Here is a 24666-nt window from a genome sequence, read left to right as displayed (position 1 = left end):
TTTGACAGCCTCAATGGACATTAAAAGCAATATCGTGAATGAAGGATATGCTTAATAACTCCACGGTACATGCTCAAAAAAAAATCGCACACTTGACATGTATGCTTATAATCAAGGCCTGAAGGTATCTGTATGACAACATTCAGTTATAAATACAGCGCCACCTAGCCCTTGAGGCTTATATAAAAAAATAAAAAAAATACCCCACATACGGTATTTTGTACAAAAAATGTACACTCATTCTAAGTTTGATAACTAAGTCATTTATGAATATTCTTTTAGTTTCCACCACTCAAATTGTTCACTGGCTTCACACCGATCCAAACGTATATACGTTTCCATTTTGTTTTAGTCATTTTTGATTGCTCCTTTGGACAATAAAAGTAACATTGTGCAATGAGTACAACGAGCGATGATGTGTATATACACTTTTACAAAAAATACCAATCAGGGCAACTCATTGCCTAAAAATAAAAAAGTACGCTGATTTTTGCAGGTCTTAACAATCACCAAAACCCGTTGAGCTTGACACACACTGGCAAAAAAATATTCTACATGTAAACGTTTATTATGCCATTTTCAAAGAAATTTTGCTTCCAATATGCCAGTACCCCAACGTGCAAGTACCCCAACGTGCAAGTACCCCAACGTGCAAGGACCCCAACGTGGCCCGGGCTGCGAGGGCCCTTTATAGCTGCTCGCAGCTCTAGTTATTATTATTCTTCTTCTCCGTAAACGATCGCATTTTTGAGTACCTAAACATTCACAAAAACTCACCAAACTTTGCACACTCCTCAGGCCCGGCGAAAAATTTGATATTATGAAGTCGTCATAACAACGCGACTCTATAGCGCCCCCTAGCGTAGAAAAATAAAAACCAAGCCTGGCACGTTTGAGCTGGAGCAACGAAAATTGGCAGGCACGTGTAGCACCCCGAGACGCACAAAAAAGTCTATTGGGACCATGTAGCTAAAATGTACAGGAAATGAGCTATGAATTTTTTTATGTCCAATTTTGGCCTATTTTGGCACATTCACTGTGGTCATGCTTTTTCCCCCTCTGCAAACATTTTTCTACCAAATTAACATCAAACTTGGCATTTATCATCTCAAGACCTGAGAGAACAACTGGGCAAAAAGTCTTGCCTTTTCGAAATACTATATGATGGGGGCGGGGCATCAAATATTGTCTTTAAAATTTCATTTGTCCAGAAAGAGCAAATGCTTAATAACTCCCATGTTCAAGCTCCAAAAAATCTCAAACTTCTCAGGCAACGTAATAGTCACGGCCTGAAAACATCTATATGATCAAATTCAGTTATACATATAGCGCCACCTAGTGGTGACAATAAATGTCATACTTAACGTTTTTAGCTACTGCGCTGAGCTCGTTGAAGGGATCCAGTTGAAAGTTGGTCAGAAAAGCCTTAAGATGTTGATCATGCCCCACACCGAATATTGTAACTTTTCGCCAAAGGGCGTGGCCGCTACGGTGACGCAAAGTCTGAAGATTTTTCGTGAAAATAAAAGCTGCATTAACTTGACCGAGATGATCCTATCTTCTCAAAATTTCATACATTTGATGAGAGTCCAGCCCTAAAGACATCTACGAACTTATATTTCATCTTACTGATAGCGCCACCTAGTGGCAATTTTTTTTCTTACGAATTTTCTTGTACATTTTTTCTCCAAACACGTTAACTGGACCAACCTCATATTTGCTCAGATGAGGGTTTCGGCCTTCATGATGTCACAACACGAAGTTTGTGAGTTTTCGCGAATCGCTGTGGGCGTGGCTAAGCACTGTTCGCCAAGAAAACAACGCCAGTTTTGAGGGTCTAAACATGCGCAGAAACTCATGAAACTTGGCACACACATCTGGCCTGGTAAAATGAACAATATTTTATTGTTGATTGTGCTATTTTTACAAAAATGACTCAATAGCGCCCCCTAGAAATTTTTAACGAAGCAGCCCCGATTGTACGTTTAAGCAAGATCTACGAAAATTTTTACGTGTATGAGGGAGCCCAAGACCTACAAAAAATTCTCTTGGACCCATATGCTAAAATGAACAGGAAGTGAGCTACGAATTTTTGAATGTCCCATTTTTTACGATTTTAGCACATTTACAGGGGGCATACTTTTGCCCACTTCTCCTACACGTTTCATCCGACTGACTTCAGACTTGACCTGGGCTATGTCAAGACCTGAGCCAACAACAGACGGAAAAATCTTGACTTTTGCAAATACTATATGATGAGGGCGGGGCATCAAAATTTGTGTTTCGCACTGAAAAAGGATATGCTTAATAACTCCCCGATACATGCTCCAAAAAATCCCAAACTTGACATGTATGTTTATCGTCAAGGCCTGAAGGTATGTCTATGACAACATTCAGTTATATATGCAGCGCCACCTAGCCCTTGAGGCATGAAAAAAAAATACCCCACTTACGGTATTTTGTACAAAAAATGTAAACTCATTCTCAGTGTGATAACTAAGTCATTTAGGAATATTCTTTTACTTTCCACCACTCAAAATATTCACTGGCATCAGACCTAACCAAACATACATATTTTTGTTATTTAGTTTTATGTATTTTTGATAGCCTCTATGGACATTAAAAGCAGTATCGTGAATGAAGGCTATGCTTAATAACTCCCAGGTACATGCTCCAAAAAATCCCATACTTGAAATGTATATTTATAGTCAAGGCCTGAAGGTATTTCTATGACAAAATTCAGTTATAAATACAGCGCCACCTAGTCCTTGAGGCATAAAAAAAAAAAAAATGCCTCACTTACGGTATTTTTGCAAAAATTGTAAACTCATTGTAAGTGTGATAACTAAGTCATTTATGAATATTCTTTTACTTTCCACCACTCAATATGTTCACTGGCATCAGACCGATCCAAACATACGTATTTTTTATTTAGTTTTATTATTTTTTTTGATCGCCTCTATGGACAATAAAAGCAACATTGTGCAATGAGTACGAGCGATGATGCGTGTATATATACTTTTACGAAAAATACCAATCAGGGCAACTCATTGCCTAAAAATAAAAGAAAGACGCTGATTTTTGCAGATCTTAACAATCACCAAAACCCATTGAGCTTGACACACTCATCACACCTGGCAAAAAAAAATAAAAAATCCACATGTTTATCATGCCATTTTCAAAGAAATTCTGCTTCCAATGTGCCAGTACCCCAACGTGCAAGTACCCCAACGTGGCCTGGGCTGCGAGGGCCCTTTATAGCTGCTCGCAGCTCTAGTTATTATTATTAGGGCCCGAGCAGCGACCGCTGCGAGGTCCCTATTGTTTTTGTAAAAATTATTATTATTATTATTATTAGGGCCCGAGCAGCGACCGCTGCGAGGTCCCTATTGTTTTTGTAAAAATTATTATTATTATTATTATTATTATTATTATTATTATTATTATTATTATTATTATTATTATTATTCTTCTTTATTCTCCGCAAACGATCGCGATTTTGGGTACCTAAACATTCACGAAAACTCACCGAACTTTGCACACTCCTCAGGCCCGGCGAAAAATTTGATATTATTAAGTCGTCATAACAATGCGACTCGATAGCGCCCCCTAGCGTAGAAAAATAAAAACCAAGCCCGGCACGTTTGAGCTAGAGCAACAATAATTGGCAGGCACGTGTAGCACCCCGAGACGCACAAAAAAGTCTCTTGGGACCATGTAGCTAAAATGTACAGGAAGTGAGCTATGAATTTTTTAATGTCCAATTTTGGCCTATTTTGGCACATTCACTGTGGTCATGCTTTTTCCCCCTTTGCAAACATTTTTCATCCAATTGACTTCAAACTTGGCATTTATCATCTCAAGACCTGAGAGAACAACTGGGCAAAACATCTTGCCTTTTTGAAATACTATATGACGGGGGCGGGGCATCAAATATTGCCTTTAAAATTTCATTTGTCCAAAAAGAGCAAATGCTTAATAACTCCCATGTTTAAGCTCCAAAAAATCTCAAACTTCTCAGGCAACGTAATAGTCACGGCCTGAGAACATCTATATGATAAAATTCAGTTATACATATAGCGCCACCTAGTGGTTACAATAAATGTCATACTTTACGTTTTTAGCTACTGTGCTGAGCTTGTTGAAGGGATCCATTTGAAAATTGGTCAGAAAAGCCTTAAGATGTTGATCATGCCCCACACCGAATATTGTAACTTTTCGCCAAAGGGCGTGGCCGCTACGGTGACGCAAAGTCTGAAGATTTTTCGTGACAATAAAAGCTGCATTAACTTGACCGAGATGATCCTATCTTCTCAAAATTTCACACATTTGATGAGAGTCCAGCCCTAAAGACATCTACTGACTTATATTTCATCTAACTGATAGCGCCACCTAGTGGCAATTTTTTTTTTTACGAATTTTCTTCTACGTTTTTCTCCAAACACGTTAACTGGACCTACCTCATAATTGCTCAGATGAGGGTTTCGGCCTTCATGATGTCACAATACGAAGTTTGTGAGTTTTCGCGAATTGCTGTAGGCGTGGCTAAGCGCTGTTCGCCAAGAAAACAACGCCAGTTTTGAGGGTCTAAACATGCACAGAAACTCCTGAAACTTGGCACACACATCTGGCCTGGTAAAATGAGCAATATTTTATTGTTGATTGTGCTATTTTTACAAAAATGACTCAATAGCGCCCCCTCGAGATTTTTAACGAAGCAGCCCCGGTTGTACGTTTAAGCAAGAACACCGAATATTTTTAGGTGTATGAAGGAGCCCAAGACCTACAAAAAAGTCTCTTGTACCCATATGCTAAAATGAACAGGAAGTGAGCTACGAATTTTTGATTGTCCCATTTTTGACGATTTTTGCACATTCACAGGGGGCAGACTTTTGCCCACTTCTCCTACACGTTTCATCCGACTGAGTTAAGACTTGGCCTGGACCATGTCAAGACCTGAGCCAACGACAGGGGGAAAAATTTTGACTTTTCGAAATACTATATGATGAGGGCGGGGCATCGAAATTTGTGTTTCGCAATGTAAAAGGATATGCTTGATAACTCCCCGGGACATGCTCCATAAAATCCCAAACTTGACATGTATGTTTATCGTCAAGGCCTGAAGTTATCTCTATGACAACATTCAGTTATATATGCAGCGCCACCTAGCCCTTGAGGCATGAAAAAAAAATACCCCACATACGGTATTTTGTACAAAAAATGTACACTCATTCTAAGTGTGATAACTAAGTCATTTATGAATATTCTTTTAGTTTCCACCACTCAAATTGTTCACTGGCTTCACACCGATCCAAACGTATGTACGTTTCCATTTTGTTTTATTCATTTTTGATTGCCCCTTTAGACAATAAAAGTAACATTGTGCAATGAGTACAACGAGCGATGATGTGTATATACACTTTTACAAAAAAATACCAATCAGGGCAACTCATTGCCTAAAAATAAAAAAGGACGCTGATTTTTGCAGGTCTTAACAATCACCAAAACCAGTTGAGCTTGACACACACACTGGCAAAAAAATATTCTACATGTAAACGTTTATTATGCCATTTTCAAAGACATTTTGCTTCCAATATGCCAGTACCCCAATGTGCCAGTACCCCAACGTGCAAGTACCCCAACGTGCAAGGACCCCAACGTGGCCCGGGCTGCGAGGGCCCTTTATAGCTGCTCGCAGCTCTAGTTCTTCTTCTTCTTCTTTATTCTCCGCAAACGATCCCGATTTTGGGTACCTAAACATTCACGAAAACTCACCAAACTTTGCACACTCCTCAGGCCCGGCGAAAAATTTGATATTATGAAGTCGTCATAAAAACGCGACTCTATAGCGCCCCCTAGCGTAGAAAAATAAAAACCAAGCCCGGCACGTTTGAGCTAGAGCAACAGAAATTGGCAGGCACGTGTAGCACCCCGAGACGCACAAAAAAGTCTATTGGGACCATGTAGCTAAAATGTACAGGAAATGAGCTATGAATTTTTTAATGTCCAATTTTGGCCTATTTTGGCACATTCACTGTGGTCATGCTTTTTCCCCCTTTGCAAACATTTTTCATCCAATTGACTTCAAACTTGGCATTTATCATCTCAAGACCTGAGAGAATAACTGGGCAAAAAGTCTTGCCTCTTCGAAATACTATATGATGGGGGCGGGGCATCAAATATTGCCTTTAAAATTTCATTTGTCCAGAAAGAGTAAATGCTTAATAACTCCCATGTTCAAGCTCCAAAAAATCTCAAACTTCTCAGGCAATGTAATAGTCACGGCCTGAAAACATCTATATGATAAAATTTAGTCATACATATAGCGCCACCTAGTGGTAAATATAAATGTCATACTTTACGTTTTTAGCTACTGCGCTGAGCTCGTTGAAGGGATCCAGTTGAAAATTGGTCAGAAAAGCCTTAAGATGTTGATCATGCCCCACACCGAATATTGTAACTTTTCACCAAAGGGCGTGGCCGCTACGGTGCCGCAAATTCTAAAGATTTTTCGTGACAATAAAAGCTGCATTAACTTGACCGAGATGATCCTATCTTCTCAAAATTTCACACATTTGATGAGAGTCCAGCCCTAAAGACATCTATGAACTTATGTTTCATCTTACTGATAGCGCCACCTAGTGGCAATTTTTTTTCTTACGAATTTTCTTCTACGTTTTTCTCCAAACACGTTAACTGGACCTACCTCATATTTGCTCAGATGAGGGTTTCGGCCTTCACGGTGTCACAACACGAAGTTTGTGAGTTTTCGCGAATTGCTGTGGGCGTGGCTAAGCGCTGTTCGCCAAGAAAACAACGCCAGTTTTGATGGTCTAAACATGCACAGAAACTCATGAAACTTGGCACACACATCTGGCCTGGTACAATGAGCAATATTTTATTGTTGATTGTGCTATTTTTAAAAAAAAGAATCAATAGCGCCCCCTAGAAATTTTTAACGAAGCAGCCCCGGTTGTACGTTTAAGCAAGAATGACGAATATTTTTAGGTGTATGAGGGAGCCCAAGACCTACATAAAAGTCTCTTGGACCCATATGCTAAAATGAACAGGAAGTGAGCTACGAATTTTTGAATGTCCCTTTTTTGATGATTTTTGCACATTTACAGGGGGCATACTTTTGCCCACTTCTTCTCCACGTTTCATCCGACTGAGTTAAGACTTGACCTGGACCATGTCAAGACCTGAGCCAACGACAGGGGGAAAAATTTTGACTTTTCGAAATACTATATGATGAGGGCGGGGCATCAAAATTTGTGTTTCGTAATGAAAAAGGATATGCTTTATAACTCCCCGGTACATGCTCCAAAAAATCCCAAACTTGACATGTATGTTTATCGTCAAGGCCTGAAGTTATCTCTATGACAACATTCAGTTATATATGCAGCGCCACCTAGCCCTTGAGGCATAAAAAAAAAAAATACCCCACATACGGTATTTTGTACAAAAAATGTAAACTCATTCTAAGTGTGATAACTAAGTCATTTATGAATAATCTTTTAATTTCCACCACTCAAAATGTTCACTGGCATCAGACTTATCCAAACATATATATATTTTTATTTATTTTTGATAGCCTCTGTGGACATTAAAAGCAATATCGTGAATGAAGGATATGCTTAATAACTCCACGGTACATGCTCCAAAAAAAATCCCACACTTGACATGTATGCTTATAATCAAGGCCTGAAGGTATCTCTATGACAACATTCAGTTATAAATACAGCGCCACTTAGCCCTTGAGGCATAAAAAAAAAAAAAACATATACGGTATTTTGTACAAAAAATGTAAACTCATTCTAAGTGTGATAACTAAGTCATTTATGAATATTCTTTTAGTTTCCACCACTCAAATTGTTAACTGGCTTCACACCGATCCAAACATATGTACGTTTCCATTTTGTTTTATTCATTTTTGATTGCCCCTTTGGACAATAAAAGTAACATTGTGCAATGAGTACAACAAGCGATGATGTGTATATAGACTTTTACAAAAAATACCAATCAGGGCAACTCATTGCCTAAAAATAAAAAAGGACGCTGATTTTTGCAGGTCTTAACAATCACCAAAACCTGTTGAGCTTGACACACACTGGCAAAAAAAATATTCTACATGTAAACGTTTATTGTGCCATTTTCAAAGAAATTTTTCTTCCAATATGCCAGTACCCCAACGTGCCAGTACCCTAACGTGCAAGTACCCCAACGTGCAAGGACCCCAACGTGGCCCGGGCTGCGAGGGCCCTTTATAGCTGCTCGCAGCTCTAGTTATTATTATTCTTCTTCTTCTTCTTCTTCTTTATTCTCCGCAAACGATCCCGATTTTGGGTACCTAAACATTCACAAAAACTCACCGAACTTTGCACACTCCTCAGGCCCGGCGAAAAATTTGATATTATGAAGTCGTCATAACAACGCAACTCTATAGCGCCCCCTAGCGTAGAAAAATAAAAACCAAGCCCGGCACGTTTGAGCTAGAGCAACGAAAATTGGCAGGCACGTGTAGCACCCCGAGATGCACAAAAAAGTCTATTGGGACCATGTAGCTAAAATGTACAGGAAATGAGCTATGAATTTTTTAATGTCCAATTTTGGCCTATTTTGGCACATTCACTGTGGTCATGCTTTTTCCCCCTCTGCAAACATTTTTCATCCAATTAACTTCAAACTTGGCATTTATCATCTCAAGATGTGAGAGAACAACTGGGCAAAAAGTCTTGCCTTTTCGAAATACTATATGATGGGGGCAGGGCATCAAATATTGCCTTTAAAATTTCATTTGTCCAGAAAGAGCAAATGCTTAATAACTCCCATGTTCAAGCTCCAAAAAATCTCAAACTTCTCAGGCAATGTAATAGTCACGGCCTGAAAACATCTATATGATAAAATTCAGTTATACATATAGCGCCACCTAGTGGTAACAATAAATGTCATACTTTACGTTTTTAGCTACTGCGCTGAGCTCGTTGAAGGGATCCAGTTGAAAATTGGTCAGAAAAGCCTTAAGATGTTGATCATGCCCCACACAGAATATTGTAACTTTTCGCCAAAGGGCGTGGCCGCTATGGTGCCGCAAAGTCTAAAGATTTTTCGTGACAATAAAAGCTGCATTAACTTGACCGAGATGATCCTATCTTCTCAAAATTTCACACATTTGATGAGAGTCCAGCCCTTAAGACATCTACGTACTTATATTTCATCTTACTGATAGCGCCACCTACTGGCAATTTTTTTTCTTACGATTTTTCTTCAATGTTTTTCTCCAACCCCATTAACTGCACCTACCTCATATTTGCTCAGATGAGGGTTTCGGTCTTCATGATGTCACAATACGAAGTTTGTGAGTTTTCGCGAATCGCTGTGGGCGTGGCTAAGCGCTGTTCGCCAAGAAAACAACACCAATTTTGAGGGCCTAAACTGGCACAAAAACTCCTGAAACTTGGCACACACATCTGGCCTGGTAAAATGAGCAATATTTTATTGTTGATTGTGCTATTTTTACAAAAATGACTCAATAGCGCCCCCTCGAAATTTTTAACGAAGCAGCCCCGGTTGTACGTTTAAGCAAGAACGACGAATATTTTTAGGTGTATGAGGGAGCCCAAGACCTACAAAAAACTCTCTTGTACCCATATGCTAAAATGAACAGGAAGTGAGCTACGAATTTTTGAATGTCCCATTTTTGACGATTTTTGCACATTCACAGGGGGCAGACTTTTGCCCGCTTCTCCTACACGTTTCATCCGACTGAGTTAAGACTTGGCCTGGACCATGTCAAGACCTGAGCCAACGACAGGGGGAAAAATTTGGACTTTTCGAAATACTATATGATGAGGGCGGGGCATCAAAATTTGTGTTTTGCAATGTAAAAGGATATGCTTGATAACTCCCCGGGACATGCTCCAAAAAATCCCAAACTTGACATGTATGTTTATCGTCAAGGCCTGAAGTTATCTCTATGACAACATTCAGTTATATATGCAGCGCCACCTAGCCCTTGAGGCATGAAAAAAAAATACCCCACATACGGTATTTTGTACAAAAAATGTACACTCATTCTAAGTGTGATAACTAAGTCATTTATGAATATTCTTTTAGTTTCCACCACTCAAAATGTTCACTGGCATCGGACTTATCCAAACATATATATATTTTTATTTATTTTTGATAGCCTCGATGGACATTAAAAGCAATATCGTGAATGAAGGATATGCTTAATAACTCCACGGTACATGCTCCAAAAAAAATCCCACACTTGACATGTATCCTTATAATCAAGGCCTGAAGGTATCTCTATGACAACATTCAGTTATAAATACAGCGCCACCTAGCCCTTGAGGCTTATATAAAAAAAAATAAAAAATACCCCACATACGGTATTTTGTACAAAAAATGTACACTAATTCTAAGTGTGATAACTAAGTCATTTATGAATATTCTTTTAGTTTCCACCACTCAAATTGTTCACTGGCTTCACACCGATCCAAACGTATGTACGTTTCCATTTTGTTTTATTCATTTTTGATTGCCCCTTTGGACAATAAAAGTAACATTGTGCAATGAGTACAACGAGCAATGATGTGTATATACACTTTTACAAAAAAATACCAATCAGGGCAACTCATTGCCTAAAAATAAAAAAGGACGCTGATTTTTGCAGGTCTTAACAATCACCAAAACCCGTTGAACTTGACACACACACTGGCAAAAAAATATTCTACATGTAAACGTTTATTATGCCATTTTCAAAGAAATTTTGCTTCCAATATGCCAGTACCCCAATGTGCCAATACCCCAACGTGCAAGTACCCCAACGTGCAAGGACCCCAACGTGGCCCGGGCTGCGAGGGCCCTTTATAGCTGCTCGCAGCTCTAGTTATTCTTCTTCTTCTTCTTCTTCTTCTTCTTCTTCTTTATTCTCCGCAAACAATCGCGATTTTGGGTACCTAAATATTCACGAAAACTCACGAACTTTGCACACACTCCTCAGGTCCGGCGAAAAATGTGATATTATGAAGTCGTTATAACAACGCGACTCTATAGCGCCCCCTAGCATAGAAAAATAAAAACCAAGCCCGGCACGTTTGAGCTAGAGCAACGAAAATTGGCAGGCACGTGTAACACCCCGAGACGCACAAAAAAAGTCTATTGGGACCATGTAGCTAAAATGTACAGGAAGTGAGCTAGGAATTTTTTAATGTCCAATTTTGGCCTATTTTGGCACATTCACTGTGGTCATGCTTTTTCCCCCTATGCAAACATTTTTCATCCCATTGACTTCAAACTTGGCATTTATCATCGTTCACCTAAGAGAACAGCTGGGCAAAAAGTCTTGCCTTTTCGAAATACTATATGATGGGGGCGGGGCATCAAATATTGCCTTTAAAATTTCATTTGTCCAGAAAGAGCAAATGCTGAATAACTCCCATGCACAAGCTCCAAAAAATCTCAAACTTCTCAGGCAACGTAATAGTCACGGCCTGAAAACATCTATATGACAAAATTCAGTTATACATATAGCGCCACCTAGTGGTTACAATAAATGTCATACTTTACGTTTTTAGCTACTGTGCTGAGCTCGTTGAAGGGATCCAGTTGAAAATTGGTCAGAAAAGCCTTAAGAAGTTGATGATGCCCCACACCGAATATTGTAAATTTTCGCCAAAGGGCGTGGCCGCTACGGTGACGCAAAGTCTGAAGATTTTTCGTGACAATAAAAGCTGCATTAACTTGACCGAGATGATCCTATCTTCTCAAAATTTCACACATTTGATGAGAGTCCAGCTCTAAAGACATCTACTAACTTACATTTCATCTAACTGATAGCGCCACCTAGTGGCAATTTTTTTTCTTACGAATTTTCTTCTACGTTTTTCTCCAAACACGTTAACTGGACCTACCTCATATTTGCTCAGATGAGGGTTTCGGCCTTCATGATGTCACAACACGAAGTTTGTGAGTTTTCGCGAATTGCTGTAGGCGTGGCTAAGCGCTGTTCGCCAAGAAAACAACGCCAGTTTTGAGGGTCTAAACATGCACAGAAACTCATGAAACTTGGCACACACATCTGGCCTGGTAAAATGAGCAATATTTTATTGTTGATTGTGCTATTTTTACAAAAATGACTCAATAGCGCCCCCTCGAAATTTTTAACGAAGCAGCCCCGGTTGTACGTTTAAGCAAGAACGACGAATATTTTTAGGTGTATGAGGGAGCCCAAGACCTACAAAAAACTCTCTTGTACCCATATGCTAAAATGAACAGGAAGTGAGCTACGAATTTTTGAATGTCCCATTTTTGACGATTTTTGCACATTCACAGGGGGCAGACTTTTGCCCACTTCTCCTACACGTTTCATCCGACTGAGTTAAGACTTGGCCTGGACCATGTCAAGACCTGAGCCAACGACAGGGGGAAAAATTTTGACTTTTCGAAATACTATATGATGAGGGCGGGGCATCAAAATTTGTGTTTCGCAATGAAAAAGGATATGCTTGATAACTCCCCGGTACATGCTCCAAAAAATCCCAAACTTGACATGTATGTTTATCGTCAAGGCCTGAAGTTATCTCTATGACAACATTCAGTTATATATGCAGCGCCACCTAGCCCTTGAGGAATGAAAAAAAAATACTCCACATACGGTATTTTGTACAAAAAATGTAAACTCATTCTAAGTGTGATAACGAAGTCATTTATGAATATTCTTTTAGTTTCCACCACTCAAAATGTTCACTGGCATCAGACTTATCCAAACATATATATATTTTTATTTATTTTTGATAGCCTCGATGGACATTAAAAGCAATATCGTGAATGAAGGATATGCTTAATAACTCCACGGTACATGCTCCAAAAAAAATCCCACACTTGACATGTATCCTTATAATCAAGGCCTGAAGGTATCTCTATGACAACATTCAGTTATAAATACAGCGCCACCTAGCCCTTGAGGCTTATATAAAAAATAAATAAAAATACCCCACATACGGTATTTTGTACAAAAAATGTACACTCATTCTAAGTGTGATAACTAAGTCATTTATGAATATTCTTTTAGTTTCCACCACTCAAATTGTTCACTGGCTTCACACCGATCCAAACGTATGTACGTTTCCATTTTGTTTTATTCATTTTTGATTGCCCCTTTGGACAATAAAAGTAACATTGTGCAATGAGTACAACGAGCGATGATGTGTATATACACTTTTACAAAAAAATACCAATCAGGGCAACTCATTGCCTAAAAATAAAAAAGGACGCTGATTTTTGCAGGTCTTAACAATCACCAAAACCCGTTGAGCTTGACACACACACTGGCAAAAAAATATTCTACATGTAAACGTTTATTATGCCATTTTCAAAGAAATTTTGCTTCCAATATGCCAGTACCCCAATGTGCCAGTACCCCAACGTGCAAGTACCCCAACGTGCATGGACCCCAACGTGGCCCGGGCTGCGAGGGCCCTTTATAGCTGCTCGCAGCTCTAGTTATTCTTCTTCTTCTTCTTCTTCTTCTTCTTCTTCTTCTTCTTCTTCTTCTTCTTCTTCTTCTTCTTTATTCTCCGCAAACGATCGCGATTTTGGGTACCTAAACATTCACGAAAACTCACCGAACTTTGCACACTCCTCAGGCCCGGCGAAAAATTTGATATTATTAAGTCGTCATAACAATGCGACTCGATAGCGCCCCCTAGCGTAGAAAAATAAAAACCAAGCCCGGCACGTTTGAGCTAGAGCAACAAAAATTGGCAGGCACGTGTAGGACCCCGAGACGCACAAAAAAGTCTCTTGGGACCATGTAGCTAAAATGTACAGGAAGTGAGCTATGAATTTTTTTATATCCAATTTTGGCCTATTTTGGCACATTCACTGTGGTCATGCTTTTTCCCCCTTTGCAAACATTTTTCATCCAATTGACTTCAAACTTGGCATTTATCATCTCAAGACCTGTTAGAACAACTGGGCAAAACATCTTGCCTTTTTGAAATACTATATGACGGGGGCGAGGCATCAAATATTGCCTTTAAAATTTCATTTGTCCAGAAAGAGCAAATGCTTAATAACTCCCATGTTCAAGCTCCAAAAAATCTCAAACTTCTCAGGCAACGTAATAGTCACGGCCTGAAAACATCTATATGATAAAATTCAATTATACATATAGCGCCACCTAGTGGTTACAATAAATGTCATACTTTACGTTTTTAGCTACTGTGCTGAGCTTGTTGAAGGGATCCATTTGAAAATTGGTCAGAAAAGCCTTAAGATGTTGATCATGCCCCACACCGAATATTGTAACTTTTCGCCAAAGGGTGTGGCCGCTACGGTGACGCAAAGTCTGAAGATTTTTCGTGAAAATAAAAGCTGCATTAACTTGACCGAGATGATCCTATCTTCTCAAAATTTCACACATTTGATGAGAGTCCAGCCCTAAAGACATCTACTGACTTATATTTCATCTAACTGATAGCGCCACCTAGTGGCAATTTTTTTTTCTTACGAATTTTCTTCTACGTTTTTCTCCAAACACGTTAACTGGACCTACCTCATATTTGCTCAGATGAGGGTTTCGGCCTTCATGATGTCACAACACGAAGTTTGTGAGTTTTCGCGAATTGCTGTGGGTGTGGCTAAGCGCTGTTCGCCAAGAAAACAACGCCAGTTTTGAGGGTCTAAACATGCACAGAAACTCATGAAACTTGGCACACACATCTGGCCTGGTAAAATGAGCCATATTTTATTGTTGATTGTGCTATTTTTACAAAAATGACTCAATAGCGCCCCCTAGAAGTTTTTAACAAAGCAGCCCCGGTTGTACGTTTAAGCAAGAACGACGAATATTTTTAGGTGTATGAGGGAGCCCAAGTCCTACAAGAAAGTCTCTTGGACCCATATGCTAAAATGAACAGGAAGTGAGCTACGAATTTTTGAATGTCCCATTTTTGACAATTTTTGCACATTCACAGGGGGCAGACTTTTGCCCACTTCTCCTACACGTTTCATCTGACTGAGTTATATATGCAGCGCCACCTAGCCCTTGAGGCATAAAAAAAAAAAAAAACCCCACATACGGTATTTTGTACAAAAAATGTAAACTCATTCTAAGTGTGATAACTAAGTCATTTATGAATATTCTTTTAGTTTCCACCACTCAAAATGTTCACTGGCATCAGACTTATCCAAACATATATATATTTTTATTTATTTTTGATAGCCTCTGTGGACATTAAAAGCAATATCGTGAATGAAGGATATGCTTAATAACTCCACGGTACATGCTCCAAAAAAAATCCCACACTTGACATGTATGCTTATAATCAAGGCCTGAAGGTATCTCGACGACAACATTCAGTTATAAATACAGCGCCACCTAGCCCTTGAGGCTTATATAAAAAAAAAAAAAAACACATACGGTATTTTGTACAAAAAAATGTAAACTCATTCTAAGTGTGATGACTAAGTCATTTATGAATATTCTTTTAGTTTCCACCACTCAAATTGTTCACTGGCTTCACACCGATCCAAACGTATGTACGTTTCCATTTTGTTTTATTCATTTTTGATTGCCCCTTTGGACACTAAAAGTAACATTGTGCAATGAGTACAACGAGCGATGATGTATATATACACTTTTACAAAAAATACCAATCAGGGCAAGTCATTGCCTAATAATAAAAAAGGACGCTGATTTTTGCAGGTCTTAACAATCACCAAAACCCGTTGAGCTTGACACACAATGGCAAAAAAAATATTCTACATGTAAACGTTTATTATGCCATTTTCAAAGAAATTTTGCTTCCAATATGCCAGTACCCCAACGTGCCAGTACCCCAACGTGCCAGTACCCCAACGTGCCAGTACCCTAACGTGCAAGTACCCCAACGTGCAAGGACTCCAACGTGGCCCGGGCTGCGAGGGCCCTTTATAGCTGCTCGCAGCTCTAGTTTTGTTTGCATTTGTTAATCGAACGTTTAAAAAAAACAAAAAAAACAAAACAATTGTGGCGTGAAAGGAACTGTAATTAACTCAGTATTAACGTGAGAATTTTGACACCCCTAATGGGGGGTCGTGATAATTTCGTCGAAAAATTTTCATCATAATTTTCATCACAAAAATGTTTGTTGAGACGAAAATTAAATGAAAACTAAAATAGAAGACATTCATTGAGGCTATAACTATAATTTCGTCAGTCTAAAACGAAAATGAAAACACGAAAATTGATGAAAATTCACACATTCCAATCAGAAGGAATGAAACGCGGGTTGGAGAAAAGAACCACTTAGAAGCTGTTCAGTGTTCAATGAACTTTATTTAAAGGGATCGTTCGGATTTTTTAACATGAATCTCAATTTCATCCTCACCTTCAGTGTGTGCGATCAGCACTGAGTTACCCCTGACAGCGTTCTGTGACACGAGTTCTGGTCCGGTGTTGGACGAGAGGAAAATAGTCCAGCAAGCTGGCTGGGGTCTCGGAAATAAAACGTTTTTCTTCTAAAAACTATTTGTGTTCAAAAGTGTGATACATTTCCACCACAATACTCCTTTTCCGAAAAATGTCAGACGCCATTACCGCCAGCCACTACTTTTTCTGTTCGTTCGTATCACTGCGCGTCGCCCTGTAGACTGCTAATCGACGCACTGCAGCCAGCTAGCTGATCCTTCCGCCTTCGAAAGGACAAACAACTTCTAGCGGAAGGATCAGCTGGCTGCAGTGTGTCGATTAGCCCTCTAATTTTTTTTTTTGCTAGGGGGTGCTATAGAGTCTTGTTGTTATGACAACATCAGAATATCAAATTTTTCGCCGGGCCCGAAGAGTGTGCAAATTTCGGTGAGTTTTCGTAAATGTTTAGGTCCTCAAAAATGCGATAGTTTGCAGAGAATAAAGAAATTACATTTTTTTTTCAAAAACAATAGGGACCTCGCAGCGGTCGCTGCTCAGGCCCTAATAATAATTTTTTCAAAAACAAGAGGGACCTCGCAGCGGTCGCTGCTCGGGCCCTAATAATAATAATTTTTACAAAAACAAGAGGGACCTCGCAGCGGTCGCTGCTCGGGCCCTAATAATAATTTTTTCAAAAACAATAGGGACCTCGCAGCAGTCGCTGCTCGGGCCCTAATAAGAATAAGAATAACGGGAATGGTGTAGAATAACATATGTGTGAAGGCCTCCAGCCTTCACACAATAAAGCTCAGTTGAGGGTCTAAATAGCTAAAATAAGCAGCTGGCAATAACTGTAGTGTGAAAATTACCTGGTTGGTTTTCTGACACTCTGCAGTTAGAGTTTCTCTGATACTCTCCAGTCATGTGCCAGTTGAACTCCTGACTGAAAGGACAGAAGTCGGCAATCTCCACTGCGCCTCCAAAAAAGGACAGCTGGTCAGCAGCAACATCTGGAATCTGTTCAAAGTACTGCAATAACATACAAGACAATTAGAATATTTGAACACCGATATTGGACTTCAATATGAATTTTGTTCTTCGATATGAATATTTCGATCTTCAGAGTATGTGCCCACCCATCAGCTGTGAAAGCAAATGTTTAACAAACAAGTAAATATTTTGGTATTTGCCTGTTTCTAAAAATGTGACGTGAGAGAGCCATACCATGCACTTGTGCTCCACTGCCACATAACAGTGGGACTCATTCACAACAACCCACTCCCATCACTAGGGATGTAACGATAAAGGCAATATCGTGATATTGTGATATTAAAACTGCCACAATATCGTCGTCGTGTTCGCGATATTTAAAAGGAACGCATTTGTTAAAAAAAGTCATGTTGATTTCCATTTGTGCAGTTCTAGCACCCTCTAGTGGCTATTTTATGAGTGCAAATTTTCATTCGGGATGTTTTGGCCTTCTTTGTTTAAAATCTATGCTAATTGTCAGGTGAAGGGGAACCTAATTTGCTTGTTAAGCGATCAATGTGTGCTTGCATTAGCAAGTAAGTAATTGAGTAAAAGTAAGTGATTGTAGGTGGTTTATATGCATCGCTGTTATGTACAAAGCGCAATATTGTGCTATTTTTTAGAATGAGCTTTTTTTTTTTTTTTTTTTTTTTTAAATAATGTCTATTGTCTGAAAACAGCAACATTCTCTGACATTTCCCCTCCCTCTTTTCAACACTTCACCAGCAACCACAAGGATCTACTACTTTGAGACTAACATGGAGCTAGCCGGCATCCCCTCAGTGAAGAATGCATCCCAGAGGAGTCACGGAAGCACTGCAAATTTAAGCTATCTAACCTAGACTTACAGACTTATATCAAGCCATAGTCTTCTTTGTCTTGTTTTGAGAATAATGATATACTTTGCAAGAGCAGAGCAGAATTTCCAGGAGGCCTTCACACATGTTATTCATTCATTCTTCTTCTTCTTCTTCTTCAACTTATTCCGCCCACATTTTTGACGTGTAACTACTTCCACATAATTCATCCGATTTTCGTCATTCCAATTTTGACATATTTCAAATATTCATGACATGCTTGGGTGCATTTTGTTTATTCCAAATATTCACCGTTTACCCACAATTTCCGATTTCGTACCCGAATTTTCCCCATTATTCTTAATCGGAGATTCTACATTTCACATTTAATCCACATTTTTCATTCGATTCAATTCATTCCACTTTCAATATTTTCCAGTAATTCACACCATGAGCTCTTCCAGATTTTCAGTTCCAAAATTCACATTTTCCGATTTCGTAGCCGATTATTCCCACATTCTAAATTTTGGAGATTCTACATTTCCACATTATTCATCCGATTCAGTACATTCCAGTATTTCATGCTATGAGCGATTCCTGCTTTTCAGTTCCAAAATTTACAATTTTCGATTTCGTGGCCGATTATTCCCGCATTATACATTTTCCATTTACTTCCACATTATTCATCCGATTCACATCATTCCAGCTTCAATATATTCCAGCATTTCACGCCATGAGCTATTCCAGCTTTCAGGTTCAAAATTCCCACCTTACCCACAATTCCCGATTTCATACCCGATTATTTCCCACATTCTACATTTTCCATTTACTTCCACATTCATCCGATTCACATCAATCCAGCCTCAATATATTCCAGCAATTCATGCCATGAGCTATTCCAGCTTTTCAGTTCCAAAATTCACGCCTTACCCGCAATTCCCGATTTCGCACCCGATTATTACCCACAATTCTCAATTTTGTACCAGAATATTTCCCACATTCTACATTTTCCATTTACTTCCACATTATTCATCCGATTGACGTCGTTCCAGCTTCAATATATTCCACCAATTCATATGGCCATTTTCCAACTTACCATGTACAGCGGCCAGTTTAGACAAATGATATGCCCAGGTTTCTCGCCAACCTGGCCCCCCAAGGCGGCGGCCATTTTGGCCGGCCAATTGATGATTGATTTCAACAGGAAGTGGCCAGTAAGTGACCTTAAATCAACAGGAAGTGACCAGATTTCAACAGAAAGTGACCTGATTTCAATAAGAAGTGACCTCATATCAACAGGAAGTGACCTTATTTGAACAGGAAGTGACCTCAAATCAACAGGACGTGACCTGATTTTAACAGGAAGTGACCTCATAACAGGAAGTGGCTAAAAATCAATAGGAAGTGACCAAAAATTAACAGGAAGTGACCCGATTTCAACAGGAAGTGACCTAATATCAACAGGAAGTGACCCGATTTCAATAGGAAGTGACCTGAAATCAACAGGAAGTGAGCATGCTAGTGCTAAGATAGCATGCTAATGCTAATGTTAGCTTTGTATGCCAATGCTAATGTTAGCTTTGCAAGCCAATGCTAATGCTAGATTAGAACGCTAATACTATATTAGCATGCTATTGCTAATGTTAGCTTAGCATGCTAATGCTAGCATAGTATACTAATGCAAATGTGACATGATTTCAACAGAGTGACTATTTCTCCATTGCTTAAATTTGCCACTCCTTACACCATTGCTGCTCGATTCTACCCTCCTTACTTCATTGCTTACTTAATTCTTCTCACTTTACAACACTGCTTATTCGATTACTTGCTACTTCCTCCATTTCTTACTTGATTTCTTCATTGTTTTCTTGTTTCTTGCTGATTTATTTTTACCTTTGTGCTATTTTTCTTCCTTCAACTGCTTCTACATTTCTGGATGAATTCAAACTATTCCAACTTCAGCATGTTAAGCTCATTCCATGTCATTCAGTATCATTCAATATCATTCATCATTCAACATTATTCCAAATCATTCCACAGGTATCATTCAGCTCTCCAGCATTCACACGCCATTTCCCCGGGAATGGCATTTCTAGTTATTTCAGTTATTCCGACCACTTTTTTTGGGAGCTATCTACTTCCACATTTTTCACCCGATTCACTCCATTCCAATTTCAAACTATTCCAAAAATTCACGCAACGACCGCTTCCATTTTTCTCAGTTCAAAAATTCACGGCTTACCCACAATTCCCGATTTCGTACTCGATTTTTCCCCATTATTCTTAATTGGAGATTCTACATTTCACATTTTTCACCCTATTCACATCATTCCAGTTTCAATATATTCCAGCAATTCATGCCATGAGCAATTCCATCTTTTCAGGTTAAAAATTCACACCTTACCCACAATTCCAGATTACGTACCCGATTATTTCCCACATTCTACATTTTCCATTTACTTCCACATTATTCATCCGATTCACATCATTCCAGCTTCAATATATTCCAGCAATTCATGCCGTGAGCTATTCCAGCTTTTCAGGTTCAAAATTCACACCTTACCCACAATTCCGGATTTTGTACCCGATTATTTCCCACATTCTACATTTTCCATTTACTTCCACATTATTCAACCGATTGACATCATTCCATCTTCAATATATTTCATTTCACGCCATGAGCTCTTCCAGCTTTTCAGTTAAAAAATTCACGGCTTACCCACAATTCCCGATTTCGTACCCGATTTTTTTCCCCATTATTCTTAATGGGAGAATCTACATTTCACATTTAATTCCACATTTTTCACCCTATTCACATCATTCCAGCTTCAATATATTCCAGCAATTCATGCCGTGAGCTAATCCAGCTTTTCAGGTTAAAAATTCACACTTTACCCACAATTCCAGATTACGTAACCGATTATTTCCCACATTCTACATTTTCCATTTACTTCCACATTATTCATCCGATTCACATCATTCCAGCTTCAACATATTCCAGCAATTCATGCCATGAGCTATTCCAGCTTTTCAGGTTCAAAATTCACACCTTACCCACAATTACGTATTTTGTACCAGATTATTTCCCACATTCTACAATTTCCATTTACTTCCACATTTTTTACCCTATTCACATCATTCCAGCTTCAATATATTCCAGCAATTCATGCCATGAGCTATTCCAACTTTTCAGGTTAAAAATTCACACCTTACCCACAATTCTCGATTTCGCACCCGATTATTTCCCACATTCTACATTTTCCATTTACTTCCACATTATTCAACCGATTCACATCATTCCAGCTTCAATATATTCCACCAACTCACGCCATGAGCTCTTACAGCTTTTCAGTTCCAAAATTCACGCGTTATCCACATTTCTCGATTTCATACCCGATTATTTCCCACATTCTACATTTTCCACTTACTTCCACATTATTCATCCGATTGACTTCATTCCAATTTGAATATATTCCATTTCACGCCATGACCTCTTCCAGATTTTCAGTTCCAAAATTCACATTTTCCGATTTCAGGCCGATTATTCCCACATTCTACATTTTCCATTTACTTCCACATTATTCACCTGGTTGTCTTTATTCCAATTTCAATAAATTCCATTTCACGCCATGAGCTCTTCCAGCTTTTCGGTTTCAAAATTCACGCGTTACCCACAATTCTCGATTTCGCACCCGATTATTTCCCACATTCTCACATTCTATATTTTCTATTTAGTTCCACATTATTCATCCGATTGACTTCATTCCAACTTCAATATATTCCAGTAATTCATGCCATGAGCTCTTCCAGCTTTTCAGTTCCAAAATTCACACCTTACCCACAATTCCCGATTTGGTACCCGATTATTTCCCACATTCTACATGGGCGATTCTACATTTCGCATTTACTTCCACATTTTTCATCCGATTGACTTCATTCCAACTACAATATATTCCACCAATTCATGCCATGAGCTCTTCCATCTTACCACGCACGGCGGCCATTTTACAACTTACCATGCACGGCGGCCATTTTACAAATGATATGCCCAGGTTTCTCGCCAACCTGGCCCCCCAAGGCGGCGGCCATTTTGGCCAATTGATTAGGTATGCCTGTGATTCTTGCCAGGATATGCCCCGACCTGAACAGGAAATGACCAGATTTCAACTGGAAGTGACCTATATCAACAGGAAGTGACCTGATTTTGACAGGAAGTGACCCCATTTTAACAGGAAGTGACCCCCATTTTAACAGGAAGTGACCCCCATTTTAACAGGAAGTGACCCGATTTCAACAGGAAGTGACCCGATTTCAACAGGAAGTGACCCGATTTCAACAGGAAGTGACCCGATTTCAACAGGAAGTTACTTAATATCAATAGGAAGTGACCAGATTTCAACAGGAAGTGAGCAGATTTCAACAGGAAGTGACCTGAAATCAACAGGAAGTGAGCATGCTAGTGCTAAGTTAGCAAGCTAATGCTAGATTAGCATGATAATGCTAACGCTACCTTACCTCTTTGACTGCCAAAGACGTTTCATGATGATTAGTAAAATTCCAATGAATGGAATGCGATCTTTCATTGAGTAGCCACACTGTATATGTAATAAAGGCAAACAATATTCTTTTTGCCTTGAAAGATGAGTTAAAATGCTCAAAAGCGGCTGGCACTGTGGATTTTTTTGTTTTGTTTTTATAACGCCTGGCAGCCAAAGAGTTACTATGCTAATGTTAATGTTAGCTTAGCATGCTAATGCTAGCTTAACATGCTAATGTTAGCTTAGCATGCTAATGCTAATGTTAGCTTAGCATGCTCATACTAAGTTAGCATTCTAATGGTAATGCTAGATTAGAATTCTAATGCTACATTAACATGCGATTGCTAATGTTAGCTTAGCATGTTAATGCTAGCTTCGTATACTAATGCAAATGTGACCTGATTTCAACAGAGTGACTATTACTCCATTGCTTAAATTTGCCACTCCTTACACCATTGCAACTCGATTCTACCCTCCTTACTTCATTGCTTACTTAATTCTTCTCACTTACCCGATTGCTACTTCCTCCATTTCTTCCTTCAACTGCTTCTAGATTTCTGGATGAATTCAAACCATTCCAACTTCAGCATGTTAAGCCCATTCCATGTCATTCAGTATCATTCAACATCATTCAACATAATTCAATATCATTCAACACCATTCAATATCTTTCAATATCATTCATTATTCAACATTATTCCAAATCATTCCACAGGTATCATTCAGCTCTCCAGCCTTCACACGCCGTTTCCCCAGAAATGGCATTCTAGTTAATCTTGTTTTAAGATTATTTATCTTTTTTCTCTCTTAGTTAGTAAATCTTAAAATTGGTAAATTTTTATGCACAATAAGCTAAAACAACCCAACAACATACTGTTGCGTTTTATTGTAAGCAAATTCCTGGTCATACTTACTAAGCTCATTTTCCCTCTTTCCAGTGAACAGGCTAGCAGCTCCAATTTTCAACTCTTCCCCCCACCAGAGATTTCCAACTCACAAACAAACAGCAGCAGCAGCAGCAGGACATCATGGCAGCAAAACAACCCCATAGGAACTGCTCTGTACCAGAATGTACAGAGGACAACAAAAACTTCTGCCACAGAAAGACTTGTGGTTGGACTTTATTTATGCATTAAATTAAATATGCCCAAGCAACTCCCAAAACGTGCATTAGTTTGTGGCAAACATTTTAATGATGACTGCTTGAGTAATTTGGGACAATACAAAGATGGATTAACAGAACATCTTTAACTTACCCCAAATTATAAACCCATCAGTATACTGCCTACAGTGTCGAAGATTGCAGAAAAAACTGGTGGCAAAACAAATAATTAACCATTTAAACACACACCCCTTATGTTCTCCGTCCCATGCAGTTTGGCTGTAAAGCTAATTATTCTGCCACCTGCTTCCTCACCGACAGCATCAGAGTTTAGCTGGATTGAGGTTGGGGTTGTTGGTTCTGTGTTCCTCGATCTCAAAAAGGCCTTTGACACTGTCAGTCATCAAATCCTTCTGTGAAAATTAGGCAGTTTTAATTTCTCCCCAAATGCAATCAAGTGTATTGAGTCTAATCTCTCTGGCCATTAGAGTCCAGTCATGTCGATCAGCAGCCCTTAATCTCTCCACCTGTCTTCCCCAAGGCTCAATTTTAGGGCCCTTGTTGTTCTCATTTTATATAAATGACCTTCCATCCGTCTGTGCTGATGTAGCTGATTACGTTCATGATAATAATGTCTCTCAGGTGGCTCAGAAGCTCTCCGATTCCATGGTTCATATCACAGCTTGGTTGAAACACTCCTGTTTGCAGTTGAATACATCTAAAACTGGCAATGTTTTTCACTAATAATTTCAATATATTTAGACATGTTCGCCATCAGATGCCAACACAGGCAGCAAAAAC

At 39.1% G+C, this 24666-nt stretch overlaps 1 protein-coding gene and 1 long non-coding RNA gene across 7 annotated transcripts in view; one reads left to right on the top strand and one right to left on the bottom strand.

Annotated features, from left to right (window-relative positions):
- The window catches only part of lmln (leishmanolysin-like (metallopeptidase M8 family)), a 216887-nt gene that overhangs the window by 82606 nt on the left and 109615 nt on the right, over positions 1-24666 (bottom strand). For all 6 annotated transcript variants that reach the window (XM_077536284.1, XM_077536288.1, XM_077536286.1 and 3 more), the window contains one exon: positions 17269-17428. In XM_077536284.1, the coding sequence (XP_077392410.1) occupies positions 17269-17428 (160 nt within the window). The remainder of the gene's footprint in view (positions 1-17268; positions 17429-24666) is intronic.
- Positions 1-24666, top strand: part of LOC144030208 (uncharacterized) — a 114284-nt gene that overhangs the window by 87091 nt on the left and 2527 nt on the right. The gene's annotated exons all lie outside the window — the stretch shown is intronic.

This window comes from Festucalex cinctus, chromosome 11, assembly GCF_051991245.1.
Source record: "Festucalex cinctus isolate MCC-2025b chromosome 11, RoL_Fcin_1.0, whole genome shotgun sequence".
In the NCBI taxonomy this organism is placed as follows: domain Eukaryota; kingdom Metazoa; phylum Chordata; class Actinopteri; order Syngnathiformes; family Syngnathidae; genus Festucalex; species Festucalex cinctus.
This window is presented reverse-complemented; position numbering and strand designations above follow the sequence as displayed.